Genomic DNA, 18,479 nt, shown 5'->3' on the forward strand with positions numbered 1-18,479 from the left:
AAATCTCTAATCAGTGAGCAGTCCCAAAACATATGCATTGTTGTGCCTAGCACCTGATCCCGGCAGTGAGTACAGTTTTAAAATATTTGATTGGTGTAGCATATGCTCTGTGAATCATCTTATAGCGTATAAGCTGATGCGCAAGATTTTTAGAGGTACCGCTTATGTTAGACCATATTGTTTCCCAATTTGGTTCCAGACCGACAATGCGGAGTTCCCTGGCCCACACCCCTTCAACTGCCAGTGTCTTAGTAGAGTGATCAAGCAGATATATACGTGTCACTGTCCCCTGAGTACCCTGCCCAGGACTGATCCACTCCTCCATCAGGTGCGCTTGGCAAAGGCCCATTCCAGGGCAACCCATATGTTTTCATTGCAAATCTCAGTCTCAAGTAAAAAAAGAAAGAGGTGCCCGGCAAATCAGATTCCTCCCTAATATCTTGGAATGAACGGATTCCAGCATTGTTAAAAATTTCACTGAGAGTGAAGACACCTTTTTGTGACCATGAGGGAAATGTAAAAGGCTGCCCACCTGATTGAAGGTGATAGTTATTCCATAGTGGAAATGTTTGATGAAATAAATCTATTTTGCCCATCATCAGTTCCACTTTTTTCCATACAGCAATAGAATTGGTTACAGTGCTCCCGTATCGTAGATTGTTTTTGTGCCCCCTGCCTGTATATAATAAGTCTTCCAGATGGTGTGGCTTCATGCGTGCTGCCTCCATAGCCCGCCAAGGGACCTCAGATTCCTGGTTTCTCCAAACATGCAGTGGTCTAATTTGAAAAGCACAATAATAAAAAATAAGGTTTGGGATAGCTAAGCCTCCAGTGAGTTTGGTTCTTTGTAAGGTTGTGAGTTTGATTCATGCACACTTTCCTCCTCGAATGAACTGTGATATGAGGGAGTGCATTTCCATGATAAATTTAGGTGGTGGTGCTAGGGGGATCATAAAAAACAAATTAATCTGAGGCAAAACGTTCATTTTGATAGTTGTAACTCTGCCTTGTAAAGACACATAAAGAGAGCCCCACCTCTTCAGATCATCTGTAATCCTCTTTTTCACAGCCAAAAAGTTTTCCTGAACTATTCTGCTAAGACTGGGGTAAATCTTTGTGCCAAGGTATGTAAAGGATGTACAGTTAGGGATGTCAGCAGTCAAACTGGTATTTAATGCAGCGGTATTCAGTGGAAGAAGAGCAGATTTAGTCCAGTTGATTTTATATCCTGCCATCCCTTTAAATAGATCAAAGAGTTTTAGGACCTGCAGTAGTGATGTCCGAATATTAGATATGAAAAGAAGACAATCATCTGCATATAATGGAAATATAATGTCTAGATTGGTCTATGGTTATAGGAGATATTGTGTCACTCTCTCTGATGGACTGAGCCAGGGGTTCTAGGGACAAGACAAAGGGCAGAGGGGAAAGCGGACAACCCTGTTTGGTTCCGCGATGTAAAGGAAAGGGTTGTGATTGATATGTTCCTGTGAGAACTGATGCTGTATCATGACTGTATAGCGTTTGTGTCATGGAGATGAAGTTAGGCCCAAATCTGAATCTCTCCATGACCAGCCATAGGTAACTCCATTCCTGTCTGTCAAAAGCTTTATCAGCATCAAGAGAGAGAACAGCACAGTCCTCTGGAATGGTATCTGCAACCTTGATAACATGTAGGAGCCTCCTAATATTATCTGATGCTACTCTCCCTTTCATGAATCCCGTCTGATCAAAGTTAATTAACTTCCCAATTACTGCCTCCATGCGAGTAACCAGTACCTTGGCATAAAGCGTCACATCTCCACAAATCAGCAAAATTGGGCGATAACTTGAGCATTCAAGTGGATCTTTACCTTTTTTGAGTAAGATGGTGATGAGTGCATTTCTCTGGTCCCTATGAAAGGATCCCTGTTCAATGGCAAAGTTTATAGAGCCCTATATAAGAGGTTCTACCTGATCCCAAAAGGCTAGATACAGTTCCAGAGGTAGGCCATCCAAACCAGGACTCTTGCCCTTTTCGAGAGTTTTTACTTCTTTCAAGCTCTTCTAAAGAGATGGGGCTTTCTAATTTTAAGCTCTCTAAGTGGTCCAGACAAGGCAAAGCTAAATTTTGAAGAAACATGGTGCACTTCTCCATATCTACATGGCAGTCTGGTTTGTAGAGACTGCTGTCGAAATTTTTGAAAACATTGTTGATTGCACTGGGATCTGTAACAACGTCACCTTCTGTCGTACGAATTGCATTAAACACTGCTTTGGATTCATTTTGTTTTAACCAGAGGGTTAATAGTCTACCCGGGTGGTCGCCATCATAATAATATCTCTGTTTGGTTCTATGTAGAATAAACTCTGCCTTGCTTATGGATAAGTTTCTGTATTCTCCCCTTAACGCCTTGAGAATATTGGTGTTGGCTTCAGAGGGTGTTTCTCTCTGCGCCTTCTCCACTCTGTCTATCTCCTGCTCAATTTCAGAGAACCGTTTATTGTGCTCAGCTTTTAACCTAGAAGAAAAACGAATACATGTGCCTCTTATAAAACATTTCGCTGCTTCCCATAATGTTTGGGGATTGTCACATGACCAAATGTTCTGTTCAATAAATTCACCAAGTTGTGTTTTCATTTGTAATAGAAAGCCACATTGCTAAGCAGAGAGTCATTAAATCTCCATCTGCGTGCTTTGGGATAATCAATTAATGGTGTTAAAGTGCATGACACAGGGGCATGATCAGAGATTAAGATAGGGAGCATGTTAATATGGGGTATATTATTTATAAGAGAAGGGCTGACAAATACAAACCCCAATTCCAATGAAGTTGGGACGTTGTGTAAAACGTAAATAAAAATAGAATATAATGATTTGCAAATCCTTTTCGTCCTATATTCAATTGAATACACTATAAAGACAAGATATTTAATGTTCAAACTGATAAACTTCATTGTTTTTTTGCAAATATTCACTCATTTTGAATTTGACGCCTGCAACATGTTCCAAAAAAGCTGGGACGGGCATATTTACCACTGTGTTACATCACCTTTCCTCTTAACAACACTCAATAAGTGTTTGGGAACTGAGGACACTAATTGTTGAAGCTTTGTAGGTGGAATTCTTTCCCATTCTTGCTTGATGTACGACTTCAGTTGCTCAACAGCCCAGGGTCTCCGTTGTCGTATTTTTCGCTTCATAATGCGCCACACATTTTCAATGGGAGACAGTTCTGGACTGCAGGCAGGCCAGTCTAGTACCCGCACTCTTTTACTACGAAGCCACGCTGTTATAACACGTGCTGAATGTGGCTTGGCATTGTCTTGCTGAAATAAGCAGGGACGTCCCTGAAAAAGACGTCGCTTGGATGGCAGCATATGTTGCTCCAAAACCTGTATGTACCTTTCAGCAGTAATGGTGCCTTCACAGATGTATTGTGTGTAGATTGATGAGAAAAAAAAAAGGAATTTAATCCAGTTTGGAATAAGGCTGTAGCATAACAAAATGTGGGGAAATTGAAGGGGTGTGAATACTTTCCGGATGCACTGTACCTTCAGCGTTAATAGTGCCTTCACAGATGTGCAAGTTACCCATGCCATGGGCACTAACACCCCCCCATACCATCACATACGCTGGCTTTTGAACTTTGCACTGATAACAGTCTGGATGGTCCTTTTCCTCTTTAGCCCGGAGAACACGACGTCCATGAATTCCAAAAACAATTTGAAATGTAGACTCGTGAGACCACAGTACACTTTTCCACTTTGCGTCAGTCCATCTCAGATGAGCTCGGGCCCAGAGAAGCCGGCGGCGTTTCTGGGTGTTGTTGCTATGTGGCTTTCGCTTTGCAGGGTAGAGTTTTAACTTGCACTTGTAGATGTAGCAATGAACTGTGTTAACTGATGATGGTTTTCCCAAGTGTTCCTGAGCCCACGTGGTAATATCCTTTACAGAATGATGTCGGTTTTTAATGCAGTACCGCCTGGGTAATCGAAGGTCACGGGCATTCAATGTTGGTTTTCGGCCTTGCTGCTTACATGCAGAGATTTCTCCGGATTCTCTGTATCTTTTGATCATATTATGGACTGTAGATGATGAAATCCCTAAATTCCTTGGAATTGTACGTTGAGAAACGTTGTTCTTAAACTGTTGGACTATTTGCTCACGCAGTTGTTCACAAAGTGGTGAACCTCACCCCATCCTTGTTTGTGAACGACTGAGCCTTTCGGGGATGCCCCTTTTATACCCAATCGTGACCCTCACCTGTTTCCAATTAACCTGTTCACCTGTGGAATGTTCCAAACAGGTGTTTTTTGAGCATTCCACAACTTTCCCAGTCTTTTGTTGCCCCTGTCCCAGCTTCTTTGGAACATTTTGCAAGCATTAAATTAAAAACTAGTGAATATTTGCAAAAAACAATAAAATTTATCAGTTTGAACATTAAGTATCGTGTCTTTGTAGTGTATTCAATTGAATATAGGTCAAAAAGGATTTGCAAATCATTGTATTCTGTTTTTATTCACGTTTTACACAATGTTCCAACTTCATTGGAATTGGGGTTTGTATATAATCAATCCTGGAGGAGGTGCCATGACGACTAGAATGAAAGGAATAGGCTTTAACTTTGTCATTACGAATGCCCCAGAGACCTTCTATGTTCAAGTCAGCCAGGAAGGATCTTAGAGCTAAGGATGAGGGATGAGCTGCGTTAAGTGCGCCTGTAGATCTGTCAAGCTCTGGGGAGACTGTGGTATTGTAGTCGCCAGAGACAATGCAACGAGGGTCTCGATAACATAACAGAGTTGCACTGATGGAGGGCAAAAAGTTTTCATCAAAAACATTAGGTGCGTAGATACACGGTAATAGAAGTTTTATAGAGAGCAACACATAAACAAATCTACAATCGTTGTCATTACCATTCTCCATAACCACAACCTGTAATTTCCTTTCCGCTATAATCAGGACACCTCTAGCTTTAGTTGACGCGCATGAATGAGCTATAATTTTATAGTGCTTGTTTTGGAACCGCTGTATGTCCTTCACTGTCAGGTGTGTCTCCTGAATACGAGCTATAGAAACATGTTTGCGGTGTAAATATTCCAGGCAACGCGTCTGCTTAATGGGTGAGTTCAGACCTCGAACGTTCCAGCTCAAGATATTTAAGTTGGCCATTTAAATGGTGGTGTAGAAATGTATCAAAATAACATGTAAACAGTCCACTTTATATGAGTAGTAAAGAAAATATTTAAACTGAGAATATGTCTCTTAATAGCTAATGGCCGCACAATACATTTAACATAGACAAATTGAAAGTTTAACAACAGAACTATATACAAACAGGCAAACCGCTAGGTCCTTGTTACACCTAAGGTTTGCATGGAACATACAGTAGTCATTCCAGTGGCATGCGTACTGCAAGGCCACTCCTCACAACCCCTCTCCCATCCTATGGCTCATGATGTTCAACCAACAACAGAAAACAAACCAAAAAAAAAAAAAAACCACAGAAGAGATGTTGAAATTGGCATAATACACAAAGTATATAAAGAGCTTCAGCACTGTGGGCTGTTCAGTCCGAGATATAGAACGCGAAATAAAACACACAATAGAACATCATAAATATCAACCAACTTATCTACACAATAGGAAAATTGCTCAAGAGTGAACAATGTGTGATGTGAATGATTCAATCCCTATGATTTATGTCATAGGGATTGAATCAGATAACCCGCACAGCAGAACGTCATTAACTTCAACAAGCATTGTTAAGAAATGCGAGGAATACAGCCCTAAAGAGTGAACAGTATTTGCAGAATATGTGCGATGTGCAGAACAGTAGCAACTACAGAGCTATAAAGTAGACGTAGTTGTAGTAGTAGAAAGAGTGAACAATAGGAATGTCAGTTCAAGTCCCATCACTGTTGAATAGCTAAATTAGCAGGTAGTCACAGTGTAAAGCACACCAAGATTGTTTAGCTGTGGACAACAGCTCATGGTGGTGGTGATGAGGCGTCCAGCTTGTCACCGTTATCTGGCTCCCGGAGCAAAGCGGCCATTTCTTGGTTTTGCGTGGCTGGTGGAGGTTGAAGTGTTATGGAGAAAGTTATCAGCTTCGTGTGGCTTCCCAAAGTTGACAGTGTGCCCACGATAGGTGATTTTCAGCTGGGCCGGGTAAAGCAGGAACAGCTGGAGCCCAAGCGAAATCATCCTCTTGTGGACCGGGGCGAACTCTTTCCATTTGCTCGTCGTTTCTCTGCTGTAATCCGGGAAGAACAGCAAGGTTTGCTTGTTATGCTTAACGGGCTGAGCTCTAGCTCTCTTCTAAATAACTTGATGATCAGAGAAGTCCAGCAATTTGAAGATCAGCGTTCAAGGCCAGTTAACATCTGTGCTAACTCTGCTGTAATGTCTATGGGCACGCTCTATGCGGATAACCCGTTCTCCCAATGAAGGGATCCACTTCGGCAAGTCTTTGCTCAGAAAACCAATGGCGTCCGACCCTTCCTTGCCTTTCTTCAGCCCGGCCAATTTTACGTTGGACCTCCGGCTATGGTCTTCCATCTGAGTGATCTTTGAGGTGAGTTCCCCCACTTGATGCTGAAGATCATTAGCTTGTTGCTTGCTAGCTCTCACCATAGCCTGCAGCGCGTCCAACTTAGCCGTGTTGCTCCGGATAGCTTTGTGAGAGGACTCGAGGTCTTTGGCCATTTCACACATATTATCTTTGATATGTTGAATTTGACGCGTTAGTTCTGTTAACTGTGGGATGAGGACACTGTTGATCGCTTCTTTCACTGCCGACTAGATTAACGTGTTGAGGTCACTCTGCTGTTCTAGCAACGCAGTCTTAACAGCGTTAGCTATGGCGCCGTCGAGCTCTTCCTTTGGCATCGTAACCATAGGTTTTTTTTCTTTAACGGCGACATACTCTTGCCTTCCCGTTTGCCTCCGGGCTTTCTTTAGACATTATGCTGCGATGTGTTATACATGTTGGTCGAAAGAGTTACTGAAAAAAGGAGTTTAGGAGTTGTTGAGGATGAGCTGCTGAGCTACGTGTGCATCGCAGTCAAGCGCCACCCGGACGTTCAAAGTGCAGTTTTTGAACTATGCTGGTTATGCCCCTTGCTGTATCTAAACAGGCAAGACCAGAAAGCACTCCCTCTGATTTTACTGCTTGAAGCTCCATCAACAGGTCTTCCAGTTCTCTCAGTTTCTTCCAGTCTTTGTTTGAAATCTTTGGGAAGCTGTCAACTCTTTTGAGTAATGCACCCTCAATGACCCCAGGTGCCCCAAAGCATTCATCAAGTCGCTGCCAAATCATCTGAAGTCCTTTTTCTGGGTTATAGACACGTATGGCTCTGATCCTTTTTGCTTGTTCTCTTGACTCTGCACTTAACCACTTAACTAGGGGATCCATCTCTTCTTTAACTGAGAGGTGAAGGCCTATTGTGGTGTTCAAAAATGACACTTTCCAGGCCCTATACTTTTCTGGGCGATCATCAAACTGCAGTAGGCCTGTAGCGATAACTTATCGACGTGCCATGAACCTAACAAGATCAGACATATTCTGATTGTCTCCATGGTGAGCCTGTGGGGTGCTAACAGGAAACTGGGCATGTGTTTTTGGTGAAGGTGGGTGTGGCTTGACCTGTGGGTAAGACTGAGATTGTGACGCTGGGGTTAGGGCTGGTGGCTACGCCACACCATGGTGGGGAGTATCTGCAGGTAAGTAACTATGATTCTCAGGTGGCCTGACATGGCTGAAATAAGCCTTGTGCTTCTGCTCTCTAAAGCCTGAATGCTCTGTGGTTTGTGATGGCCTGGTAGCATTTACATCAGAGTAGGTAACTTGTCTCTCCATGCTGATTGCGTGTCCACTAGGGAAATATGTTTCAACATCATAGGTGGCCCTTTTAGATGGCCTGCTATGGGGAAAGCTACTGTCTGTGTCTAGGCCATACATTTGGGATGGCATTGGTGGTGGCCTTGGCTCTTCTGATGTTATGACTGGGTCTGCCTGAGTGTCAGGCAATAGTCTGGTCTGCTCTTGAACATAGTCAATTGTTCGCTGAGCAGAATCATGAGCACTTAATCCTACATCACTTTTCAACTCAAAGTCTAATTCTTTGTTGCACACGAGGGCTGCCGCCAATGCTTCGGCCTTTGCAACTGCTGCTGCTGCTGTTTTTTCAGCATTTAGGACACCAAGTTGTGCATCCTAGCATACTTTCTCTGCATCCAAGTGTGCTTTTTGCATTTTAATCTGCATTTCCTTTTCTGCATATTTTACTTTAGCTTTGGCCTCTTCAGCCTCTGCAAAGGCTATGGCAGCCGCTGAGCTAGCAGAGGAGCTGTGAGAGCGTTTAGATGTTGCTGACCCACCAGTCCAGGTAATAAAGCTGTTTGGGATCGTGACTTCTGTTCTTCCATAATGTTGTGGAAGCCTGATTATTAAGCTTGTGTTCTGTTGTAAGCCTGTTTAACTGTTCTGCTGTGATGACACTGACCTGCTCTGCTGTATCTCAGCCCGTTAGGAAGCTGTCGTTTTACTATTCTGCCACCCCTGTACGCCCTGCATAAGCTGGCAGATAGACAACTCCTCCTCCAATCACCTCACTGAAGAGGGTGCTTAGTTCCACTCCGTTTAATGGTTGACTGGAATTAGGGTAAAACGACAGTGCATCCAAAAGCATGAAATGTATGTAGAAAATAGTGATATCGTGGACAAAATGTCTCAAGGTTTTCTGTTGGCTACTCGATTCCTGTACTGTCAATGTGGTGCTGGTGATGTCATCAGTGAACAAAAGACTCTTAAAGAGATGGTTGTGGAGGATGAAAGAAAGGAGATGAGACCACTTCTCCTTTTGACCACACAGCCGTGGGGTCCTTTATTTCCTCCAACTAAAACTAAGTCAGTAGTTCATTCTGCTAAACCTCAGCCTCGTGTCTACCTACAATACCCTTTGCTAACCCCTGCCCACTGTCTTAAAGGGACCGTCTCTGGCCTGCATGGTGAATACGTAACCTGCAAGTAGGTCACTACACACGCCCCCCCCCCCGAATTCACCATGACAACAAGAAAAGAAAAAAACAACGTGGCGGGGGACGAATAACGGCTCCTCTTGACGTTTGTAGGTGCAGGGGGGCGTCCACGCTGAGGGGGCTGGGCCAGTTGAACTGGCCTGTCCAAGTCCAGGTGAGCCAGCTTGAGGCAGTCCACCGAAACCCACTCCTGCTTACCACCGACATCCACAACAAATTTCTTAGCCTCCACTGCCAGGACACGGAAGGGGCCATCATAGGGGGGCTGCAGGGGGGTACGGTGGGCATCATGCTGGATGAAGACGTATCCAGCTGACTGCAGGTCCTTGCTGATGTAAGACTGAGGGAGGCCGTGCCACGAAGTTGAGACTGGAGGGAAAACGCCGGCAGCATCCTGGAACACAGCCTGTTGCCGGGCAGCAGACCAGGGTGCTGCGCCGTCTGGGAGAAATTTCCCCGGGACCTGCAGTGGCTGGCCATAAACCAGCTTGGCCGACGAGGACTGGAGGTCTTCCTTAGGGGCAGTCCACAGGCCAAGCATGACCCATGGGAGCCGGTCGACCCGGCTACTGTCTGTGAGGCTGGCCCGAAGAGCGGCCTTCATAGAATGATGAAACCGCTCACATAAACCGTTGCCCTGCGGGTTGTACGCCATGGTGCGATGCAGCTTCACCCCTAGGCTTTCAGCGACTGCAGTCCAGAGCTCGGATGTGAACTGCAGGCCCTGGTCAGAAGTGAGGTCAGATGGCGTGCCAAACCGGGCTACCCAGGACCCGACGAACACCTGGGCCACCTCAGCAGACGTGGTGGTTGACAACAGAATAGCCTCTGGCCACCTAGTGGTCCTGTCCACCATGGTAAGGAGATAAGTTAAACCACAGGAGGAGGGAAGGTTCCTGCTAGGTCCACATTGACATGGTCGAAACTCCTCCCAGGCACTGTGAACAGCGCCAGGGGTGCCTTGGTGTGGCGGTGAACCTTGGAGTGCTGACACGCCACGCAGGTGCCCACCCAGTCCTTGACGTCCTTCCTGAGGCCATGCCACATGAACTTGGCCTCCACCAACTTCGTTGACGCCTTCACGCCTGGGTGTGATAGGCCATGGATGGCGTCGAAAACCCGTTGCCACCAGCCCGTGGGCACCATGGGCCGGGGCTGACCAATGTAGATGTCACAGAGAAGCGTGGTCCCGGCGTCGTCAAACACCACATCCTTCAACTGCAGCCCGGTGTCAGCAGTCTGGTAGGCCTGCAGTTCTGTGTCAGCAGCCTGGTCTGCAGCCATGGCTGCGTAGTCGAGTCCCAAGTGGACGGCCCCCAACATCGCCCGGGAGGGCGGTCGGCGATGAAATTGTCCTTGCCGGCGATGTGTCGGATGTCAGTGGTGAACTCGGAGATGTAAGAGAGCTGGCACTGTTGGCGCCCAGACCACGGCTCGGTGGCTTTGGCCATGGCGAATGTCAGCGGCTTGTGGTCCACAAACACAGAGAAACGGCGGCCTTCCAGCAAGAACCGGAAGCAGCGGATGGCGAGAAACAGGCCAAGAAGCTCCCGGTCGAAGGTACCGTATTTCCTCTCACTGCTGCGCAGCTGGCGGCTGAAAAAAGCCAGCGGCTGCCAGGCTCCTCCCACCCACTGCTCATACACTGCCCCCACGGCGTAATCTGAGGCATCCGTGGTGAGTGCTATTGGGGGAGTTGGTGATGGGTGCGCCAACAAGGCGGCGTCAGCCAGCGCAGCCTTAGCATCATCAAACGCTTGGTTTCTGTTTTCAGACCAGTCCACTGGGCCCTTGGGGTCCTTACCCTTCAGAGCCTCATACAGGGGGCACATGAGATGAGCCGCCCAGAGAATGAACCGGTTGTTAAAGTTCATCATGCCCAGGAACTCCCGCAGGGACTTCACCGTGTTCGGGCGTGGGAACCTGGCGATGGCTTCCACCTTGTCGGGGAGGGGGGTTGCTCCGTCCTTTGTAACCCAGTGCCTGAGGAAATCAATGGTTGGCAGGTCCAACTGGCACTTTGCCAGGTTGACGATGAGCCCATGCTGGCTGAGCTGTTCGAACAGCTGCCGGAGGTGGACCAGGTGCTCTGCTGTGGACGTACTGGCCACGAGAATGTCGTCCAGGTAAACAAACAGGAATGGCATATCTCGCAGCACAGAGTCCATGAGCCGCTGAAAGGTCTGTACAGCTCCCTTGAGCCCAAACGGCATCCTCAGGAACTCGAACAGGCTGAACAGCGTGATTACTGCCGTCTTCGGCACATCCTGTGGGCAGACCGGCACCTGGTAGTATCCGCGCACGAGGTCCACCTTGGAGAAGATGACCGCCCCCTCCAAGTGCACGGAGAAGTCCTTGATGTGCGGGACGGGGTAGCGGTCTGGTGTCGTGGCGTTGTTGAGGCGGTGGTAATCACCACATGAGCGTCAGCCGGCGTTAGCCTTCATGACCATATGCAGGGGGGAAGCCCATGGACTGTCAGAGCAGCGCACGATGCCGAGGCGCTCCATGTTGGCAAACTCATCCTTGGCGATGGCGAGCTTGGCTGGGTCGAGGCGCCGTGCACGGGCATAGACTAGGGGACCCGTGGTGGTGATGTAGTGTTCCACTCCATGCTTGGCGACTGCTGTTGAGAAGATGGGTGTTGTGAGGCCCGGAAACTCAGTGAGCAGACGCTGAAATTCATCCCCGGTGGCAATCATGTAGGACAAGCCGATGGGACCTGCCTCCCCCAGCATACATGGGTAGGAGCTGAAGGAGACGACGTCAATCAAGCGGCGGTTTTTAACATCTACCAACAGCCCATAAGCGCGCAGGAAATCTGCACCAAGGAGGGCAATGGACACCTTCGCCATTACAAAGTCCCAGCCGAACTGCCGACCTCCAAAAACCACCTCCACATACCTCGTGCCATAGGTGCGTATGGGGGTGCCGTTAGCAGCAGCCATAGGGGGGCCGAATCCGCCGGCCATCGCATCCAGTGGTGTCGCAGGCAGGATGCTCCGCTGTGCGCCCGAATCAACTAGCAACCGCCGGCCGAAGATGGTGTCCTGAATAAACAGCAGCCTGCCTTCCTGGCCAACCCTCAGGGCTACTACTGCGTGCCGGCCCTGGCTTTTTCTGCCCTGCTGAAAGTGCATGGCTTTGGTTCCAAACCTAGCATGGTAGAAGCACAGTCCCCCTGAGTCCTGCTGCTGACGAGAAACTGCTGCCGCGGCGACGCCCACAGCCTCAACCGGCGGTGGTGGAAGAGCGTGGGCAGGCAGCAGAGCGGCCACACACTGCTCTTGGCTGGCGAGAAAACTCTTGTCAGCCTCTGCAGCCAACTCCCGAAAGTTGCTGGTGGCAGACAACTTGGAGCTGGCCAAGGCAGCACGGACGTGCGAGGGGAGCTGACGGAGGAACAGCTGGCCGAAAAGGAAGGCGGGGTCGCATGAACCCAGCATACTCAGCATCTTGTCCATTAGCTCCGATGGCTTGCCATCTCCCAAGCCTTGCAGCGAAAACAACCTGTCCGCCCGCTCCACCTCTGCTAGCTCAAAAGCCTGCAGCAAGTGTCTTTTAATCGTACCGTACTTATCCACGGGCGGCGGGGCTTGCAGCAGGCCCAATATTTGTGACGTCGTAGATGTTCCGAGTGCCGCCACGACATAGTAGTACTTGGTCTCATCCACAGTTATGTTCCTAATAGCGAACTGGGCTTCAATGTGAGCAAACCATGCTGCCGCATCCATTTCCCAGAATTCGGGCAGTTTGAGTGAGATGGCGTGAGCCACTGCCGCTGCACTGGTAGCTTCGTTCTCCATGGCTCACGTTGGGTTCACCAATGCGGAGGATGAAAGAAAGGAGACGAGGTCACTTCTCCTTTTGACCACACAGCCGTGGGGTCCTTTATTTCCTCCAACTAAAACTAAGTCAGTAGCTCATTCTGCTAAACCTCGTGTCTACCCACAATACCCTTTGCTAACCCCCGCCCACTGTCTTAAAGGGACCGTCTCTGGCCCGCATGGTGAATATGTAACCTGCAAGTAGGTCACTGCGCGGTACACATTAACTAATACTGACAGCACATTGACAGTTTTGATCATCTATGTCAGACATATCGGATGGGGAGGGAGGACTTTTATAGGTATTTACAGCTCTGTGATTACTTTTCTAAAAAGATGAAAGCTTCTAATCCAAGAGAGTCCAGCTGTTATTCATGTATTTATTGATGCACATAACCCAGAAAGCAACAGACATCTTATAAGTAAGTTATACTGTGGCACCACATACCTGAATAAGGACTCCACAGACTATGTGAAACAACGATGGGACAAAGAGCTGGACACTGAAATAACTGAGGACATGTGGTTGGATGCCTGCAAAACGCAATCGTCCTCCACCAACTCCCGGACCTGCAGGGACTTCTGCTGGAAAACCTGATTGGCTTTTTTATCAGCCCCAAAAAGAAGTCCAAACAAACCAGCTCTCAACTGAGCTGCTGGAGGGAATGTGGAGGGATCATGGTTGATCATGCTCATGTTTTTTGGTCGTGTCCCTCCATTCAGACTTTTTGGGAGGAAGTATCTGTTATCATCTAAAAACCCTGGGTTTTAGCATCACTACTACATTCTCATCCTTGTTTCTTGGACATACCCCTGATGGACTAAGTAAAACTGATGTCTGTCTTTTGAGGATCTTGCTGGCGGCAAGTAAAAAGGCCATTACAGAACACTGGCTTCAGAAAAATATTCCTACTATTGGACTTTTCATCAATATTGTCAAACAATTACACCTTTCAGAACAGATGACCTACTCTGCTCGGCTCCAGAAAGAACTGGGAGAAAACGGTGGGGGAAATGGTGTATTTATTTGGTCAATGAGAAGGATAGTTCATAGTTATTGTAAGTATGCTGTATATGAGGCATTCTACTTTAGCCGTTTCTTGATCGTCCCATGATCTCCCGTTTTTTTTCTGTTCTTTTTTTTTCCCTGTTGTTTTTTTTCTTTTTCGTGTAATGAAGAAAATAACCAGAAATAAAAAGTAAAAAAAGAAAAAGAAAAAAAAAGAAATATCAGACAGTGTGTGAGCAGTCCTGTTCTTATATGTCGACTAGTGGTCATACCTTTTTTTCAAAGGCAAGAAATAACTGTAGAGGGGCGTCTGGGTAGTGTAGCGGTCTATTCCATTGCTTACCAACACAGGGATTCTGGTTCTAATGCCTGACACAATTGGCTGTGTCTGTGGGTGTCTGAAGCTGGATGTCGGTATGTGTCCTGGTCATTGCACTAGCGCCTCCTCTGGTTGGTCGGGGTGCCTGTTCGGGGGGGGGACTGGGGGGAGTAGCGTGAAACTCCTCACTGTCGGGTGAAAAGAAGAGGCTGGTGATTCCACATTTATCAGAGGAGGCATGTGGTTGTCTACAGCCCTCCCTGGATCAGCAGAGGGGGTGGAGCAGAGACTGCGATGGCTCGAAAGAGTGGGGTAATTGGCCAAGTACAATGGGAGAGAAAAAAGGGGGGGGAATCCACCTCCCTCCAAAAAAAAAACCTGAAATAACCGCAGGTTGTTTTGCTTCAGCTGACTTGCTATGGCACAACTGAACTGGTTTTGTAGTGTGATATAAAAGGTTTACACTCATACACACATGAACACAAACTCGTGAATATTTTCTTTCAGAAACGGAAAAAAAAAATAATCTTTGCTTGTTCATTTCTTCTCAGATGGAAATGAGGGAGGTGTTGACTGATTTCATCCAGGGGGAGTTCCGTAGCCTGAAAACTCAGGCAGAGGCCCTCCATGGACAAATACAGTCCAAAACATGAGTCCCAGGCTTCACCTTGGCTTACGACGGTCTGCATGCGGAGCTGATCCTGTACCCCAGTACTCAGGATGATATCAGAATTTAGATTCTTTGGAGAGACCACACTTAACCAGTCCACCATGCCTGCCTCCCTGATGAAATGGACTTTTGCAGCTATTCCCTTTGTAATATCTTCTTTTGGACCACAGTTTCACTCCACCACGGTGGCCACAGTAAAGCAGACCCACAACCCACACTCAGGAAGGAAGTGAGGACACGCTTTGTAAAAATTGGAATGTTTTAGAACATTATAGAAAAGGTAATATTTTGACATTATGATTAATGTTAAGTGATCTGTTATTTCCTTGTGACGGAGCTTATTTTGCATTTTGGTCATTGTTGGAATCCAGTTATGTTTAATGTCTCATGTTCAAACAGGTCCCTGTTATTCAGTTTGGTTCAGCCAGTGTAGGATACAGCTATGTGAAGTCACACCGATCAGAGCTGACACTTCAAAGCAATCAGTCGTTGTGTTGTTACAGAAGAATGAGAAATATGAGGTAATTTCCCCTCATGATTTGCACAAGATCTCACTTGAGTAATCCTCGGTGGCACTGCGTTGTCTTGGAGCAGCTGGTCAAGTGAGCTGCTCAGTTGTATTTTGACCCGTTACCCATCATAAGGTTAATTTGTTGACCCGCTTGGCTGCTCATCGTTTGAATGAACAGGCGACCTTGTTCAGTCATTCAGTAGGTGTTACTGATTGACTGTATGTGAACTCGAGCTTTATAATGAGACGATCAAGTGAAGAATTATAATAAGTTGCATCTATGGATCCATGGAATTAGCACTATACTGTGTATAGATAATTTAGCATTTACAGTATATTATAAAGGCTTGGGTTTTTTTTGGGGGGGGGGGTATTTTTTCCCCCTTTTTTCTCCCCAGTTGTATCCGGCCAATTACCCTACTCTTCTGAGCCGTCCCGGTCTCTGTTCCGCCCCCTCTGCTGATCCGGGGAGGGCTGCAGACTACCACATGCCTCCTCTGATACATGTGGAGTCGCCAGCCGCTTCTTTTCACCTGACAGTGAGGAGTTTCACCAGGGGGCGTAGCGTGTGGGAGGATCACGCTACTCCCCCCAGTTCCCCCTCCCCCTCGAACAGGCACCCTGACCGACCAGAGGAGGCGCTAGTGCAGCGACCAGGACACATACCCATATCCGGTTTCCCACCCGCAGACACGGCCAATTGTGTCTGTAGGGAAACCCGACCAAGCCAGAGGTAACACGCAGATTCGATCCGCCGATCCCCGTGTTGGTGGGCAACAGAATAGACCGCCATGCCACCCGGACGCCCCATAAAGATTTGTTTTGACTAAGTGTATGGATGTTTGGATGACATTTTGTTTGGGTGGTGATTATATATATATATATATATATATATATACACCTATTACAGTGCATCCGGAAAGTATTCACACCCCTTCACTTTCCCCACATTTTGTTATGTTACAGCCTTATTCCAAAATGGATTAAATTCCTTTTTTTTCTCATCAATCTACACACAATACCCCATAATGACAAAGTGAAAAAGGTTTTGTAGAAATTTTTGCAAATTTATTAAAAATAAAAAACTGAAATATTGCATGTACATAAGTATTCACACCCTTTGCTATGACACTCACAATTGAGCTCAGGTTCATCCTGTTTCCACTGATCATCCTTGAGATGTTTCTACATCTTGATTGGAGTCCACCCGTAGTAAATTCAATTGATTGGACATGATTTGGAAAGGCACACACCTCTCTATATAAGGTCCCACTGTTGACAGTGCATGTCAGAGCAGAAACCAAGCCATGAAGTCAAAGGAATTGTCTATGGACCTCCGAGACAGGATTGTATCGAGGCACAGATCTGGGGAAAGGTACAAAATAATTTCTACAGCTTTGAAGGTCCCGAAAAGCACAGTGGTCTCCATCATTCGTAAATGGAAGAAATTTGGATCCACCAGGACTCTTCCTAGAGCTGGCCGCCCAGCCACACAGCAATCAGGGGAGAAGGGCCTTGGTCAGGGAGGTGACCAAGAACCCGATGGTCACTCTGATAGAGCTCCAGCGTTCCTCTGTGGAGATGGGAGAACCTTCCAGAAGGACAACCATCTCTGCAGCACTCCACCAATCAGGCCTTTATGGTAGAGTGGCCAGACGGAAGCCTCTGTTCAGTAAAAGGCACATGACAGCCCGCATGGAGTTTGCCAGAAAGCACCTAAAGGACTCTCAAGACCATGAGAAACAAGATTATCTGGTCTGATGAAACCAAGATTAAACTCTTTGGCCTGAATGCCAAACTTCATGTCTGGAGGAAACCAGGCACCTCTCATGACCTTGCTAATACCATCCCTACAGTGAAGCATGGTGGTGGCAGGATCATGCTGTGGGGATGGTCTTCAGCGGCAGGAACTGGGAGACTAGTCAGGATCGAGTGAAAGATGAATGGAGCAAAGTAGAGAGAGATCCTTGATGAAAACCTACTCCACAGTGATCAGGACCTCAGACTGGGGCGAAGGTTTACCTTTCAACACGACAACGACCCTAAGCACACAGCCAAGACAATGAAGGAATGGCTTCAGGACAAGTCTGTGAATGTCCTTGAATGACCCAGCCAGAGCCCAGACTTGAACCCCATCTCTGGAAAGACCTGAAAATAGCTGTGCAGCGACACTCCCCATCTAACCTCGAGAGGATCTGCAGAGAAGAACGGGAGAAATACCCCAAATATAGGTGTGCCAAGCTTGTAGCGTCATACCCAAGAAGACTTGAGGCTGAAGTCGCTGCCAAGGGTGCCTCAACCAAGTACTGAGTAAAGGGTGTGAATATTTATGTACATGCAATATTTCAGTTTTTTATTTTTAATAAATTTGCAAAAATTTCTACAAAACCTTTTTCACTTTGTCATTATGGGGTATTGGGTGTAGATTGATGTGGAAAAAAAAGGAATTTAATCCATTCTTGAATAAGGCTGTAACATAACATAAATGCGGGGAAAGTGAAGGGGTGTGAATACTTAGCGGGTGCACTGTATATATTACCTGTTTGTTTTGTTAAATCCTGGCTTCTTGGAATTCATGTTGTCATTGTTGTTCACTGCACATGTCCTTATCACCATGTGGCCCCCATATGTCTTCTAATCTCTGAACTGGTTTTGACTGTTGTTTTCAGGTGAGCTGCTAATGCAGAAAGTTGTGCATTTGAGGGCTTTGGAAATCATATTTTGGCGCTGTAGATATGTAAAAATGTATTCTGCAGACCTTGCCTTTGAAGTACAATCTGTACTGTACTGGGCAGAGAGTTGATCACAGAATCCAGTGTTTTGTTTTGCAGCTGAAAAGGGTTGAGGGAGTGTCGGGAGTGTCACAGCAGAGCATCCTGTGGTTAATTGACAAATGTATTGCCTTAGTTTGATTGCCACACTTTGCTATGTGTATGACAATAAAGTATTTTACTTTTCTAAAATTTAAATGTGTGAGTTTTGTCTATGAAAAAAAAAATCCAATATTACAAGCAGCTCAATTATGAGTCCTAGTTCTCCCCTTCAACCCCCAAATCTAGTATATATTTTTCTAACTTAAAATATCTCTACTACTACTTTTGGCTGATCCCGTTAGGGG

General features: G+C 46.6%; 1 protein-coding gene across 1 annotated transcript in view; it reads left to right on the forward strand.

The window, feature by feature from the left end:
- Positions 1-16,283, forward strand: part of tafazzin (tafazzin, phospholipid-lysophospholipid transacylase) — a 51,308-nt gene extending 35,025 nt beyond the window's left edge. The window contains exon 11 of the mRNA XM_056274439.1: positions 14,732-16,283. Coding sequence (XP_056130414.1) covers positions 14,732-14,833 — 102 coding nt within the window. The 3' untranslated portion in view covers positions 14,834-16,283. The remainder of the gene's footprint in view (positions 1-14,731) is intronic.
- The last annotated feature ends 2,196 nt before the right edge of the window (positions 16,284-18,479 follow it).

Source organism: Lampris incognitus, chromosome 2 (genome assembly GCF_029633865.1).
Source record: "Lampris incognitus isolate fLamInc1 chromosome 2, fLamInc1.hap2, whole genome shotgun sequence".
NCBI lineage: Eukaryota > Metazoa > Chordata > Actinopteri > Lampriformes > Lampridae > Lampris > Lampris incognitus.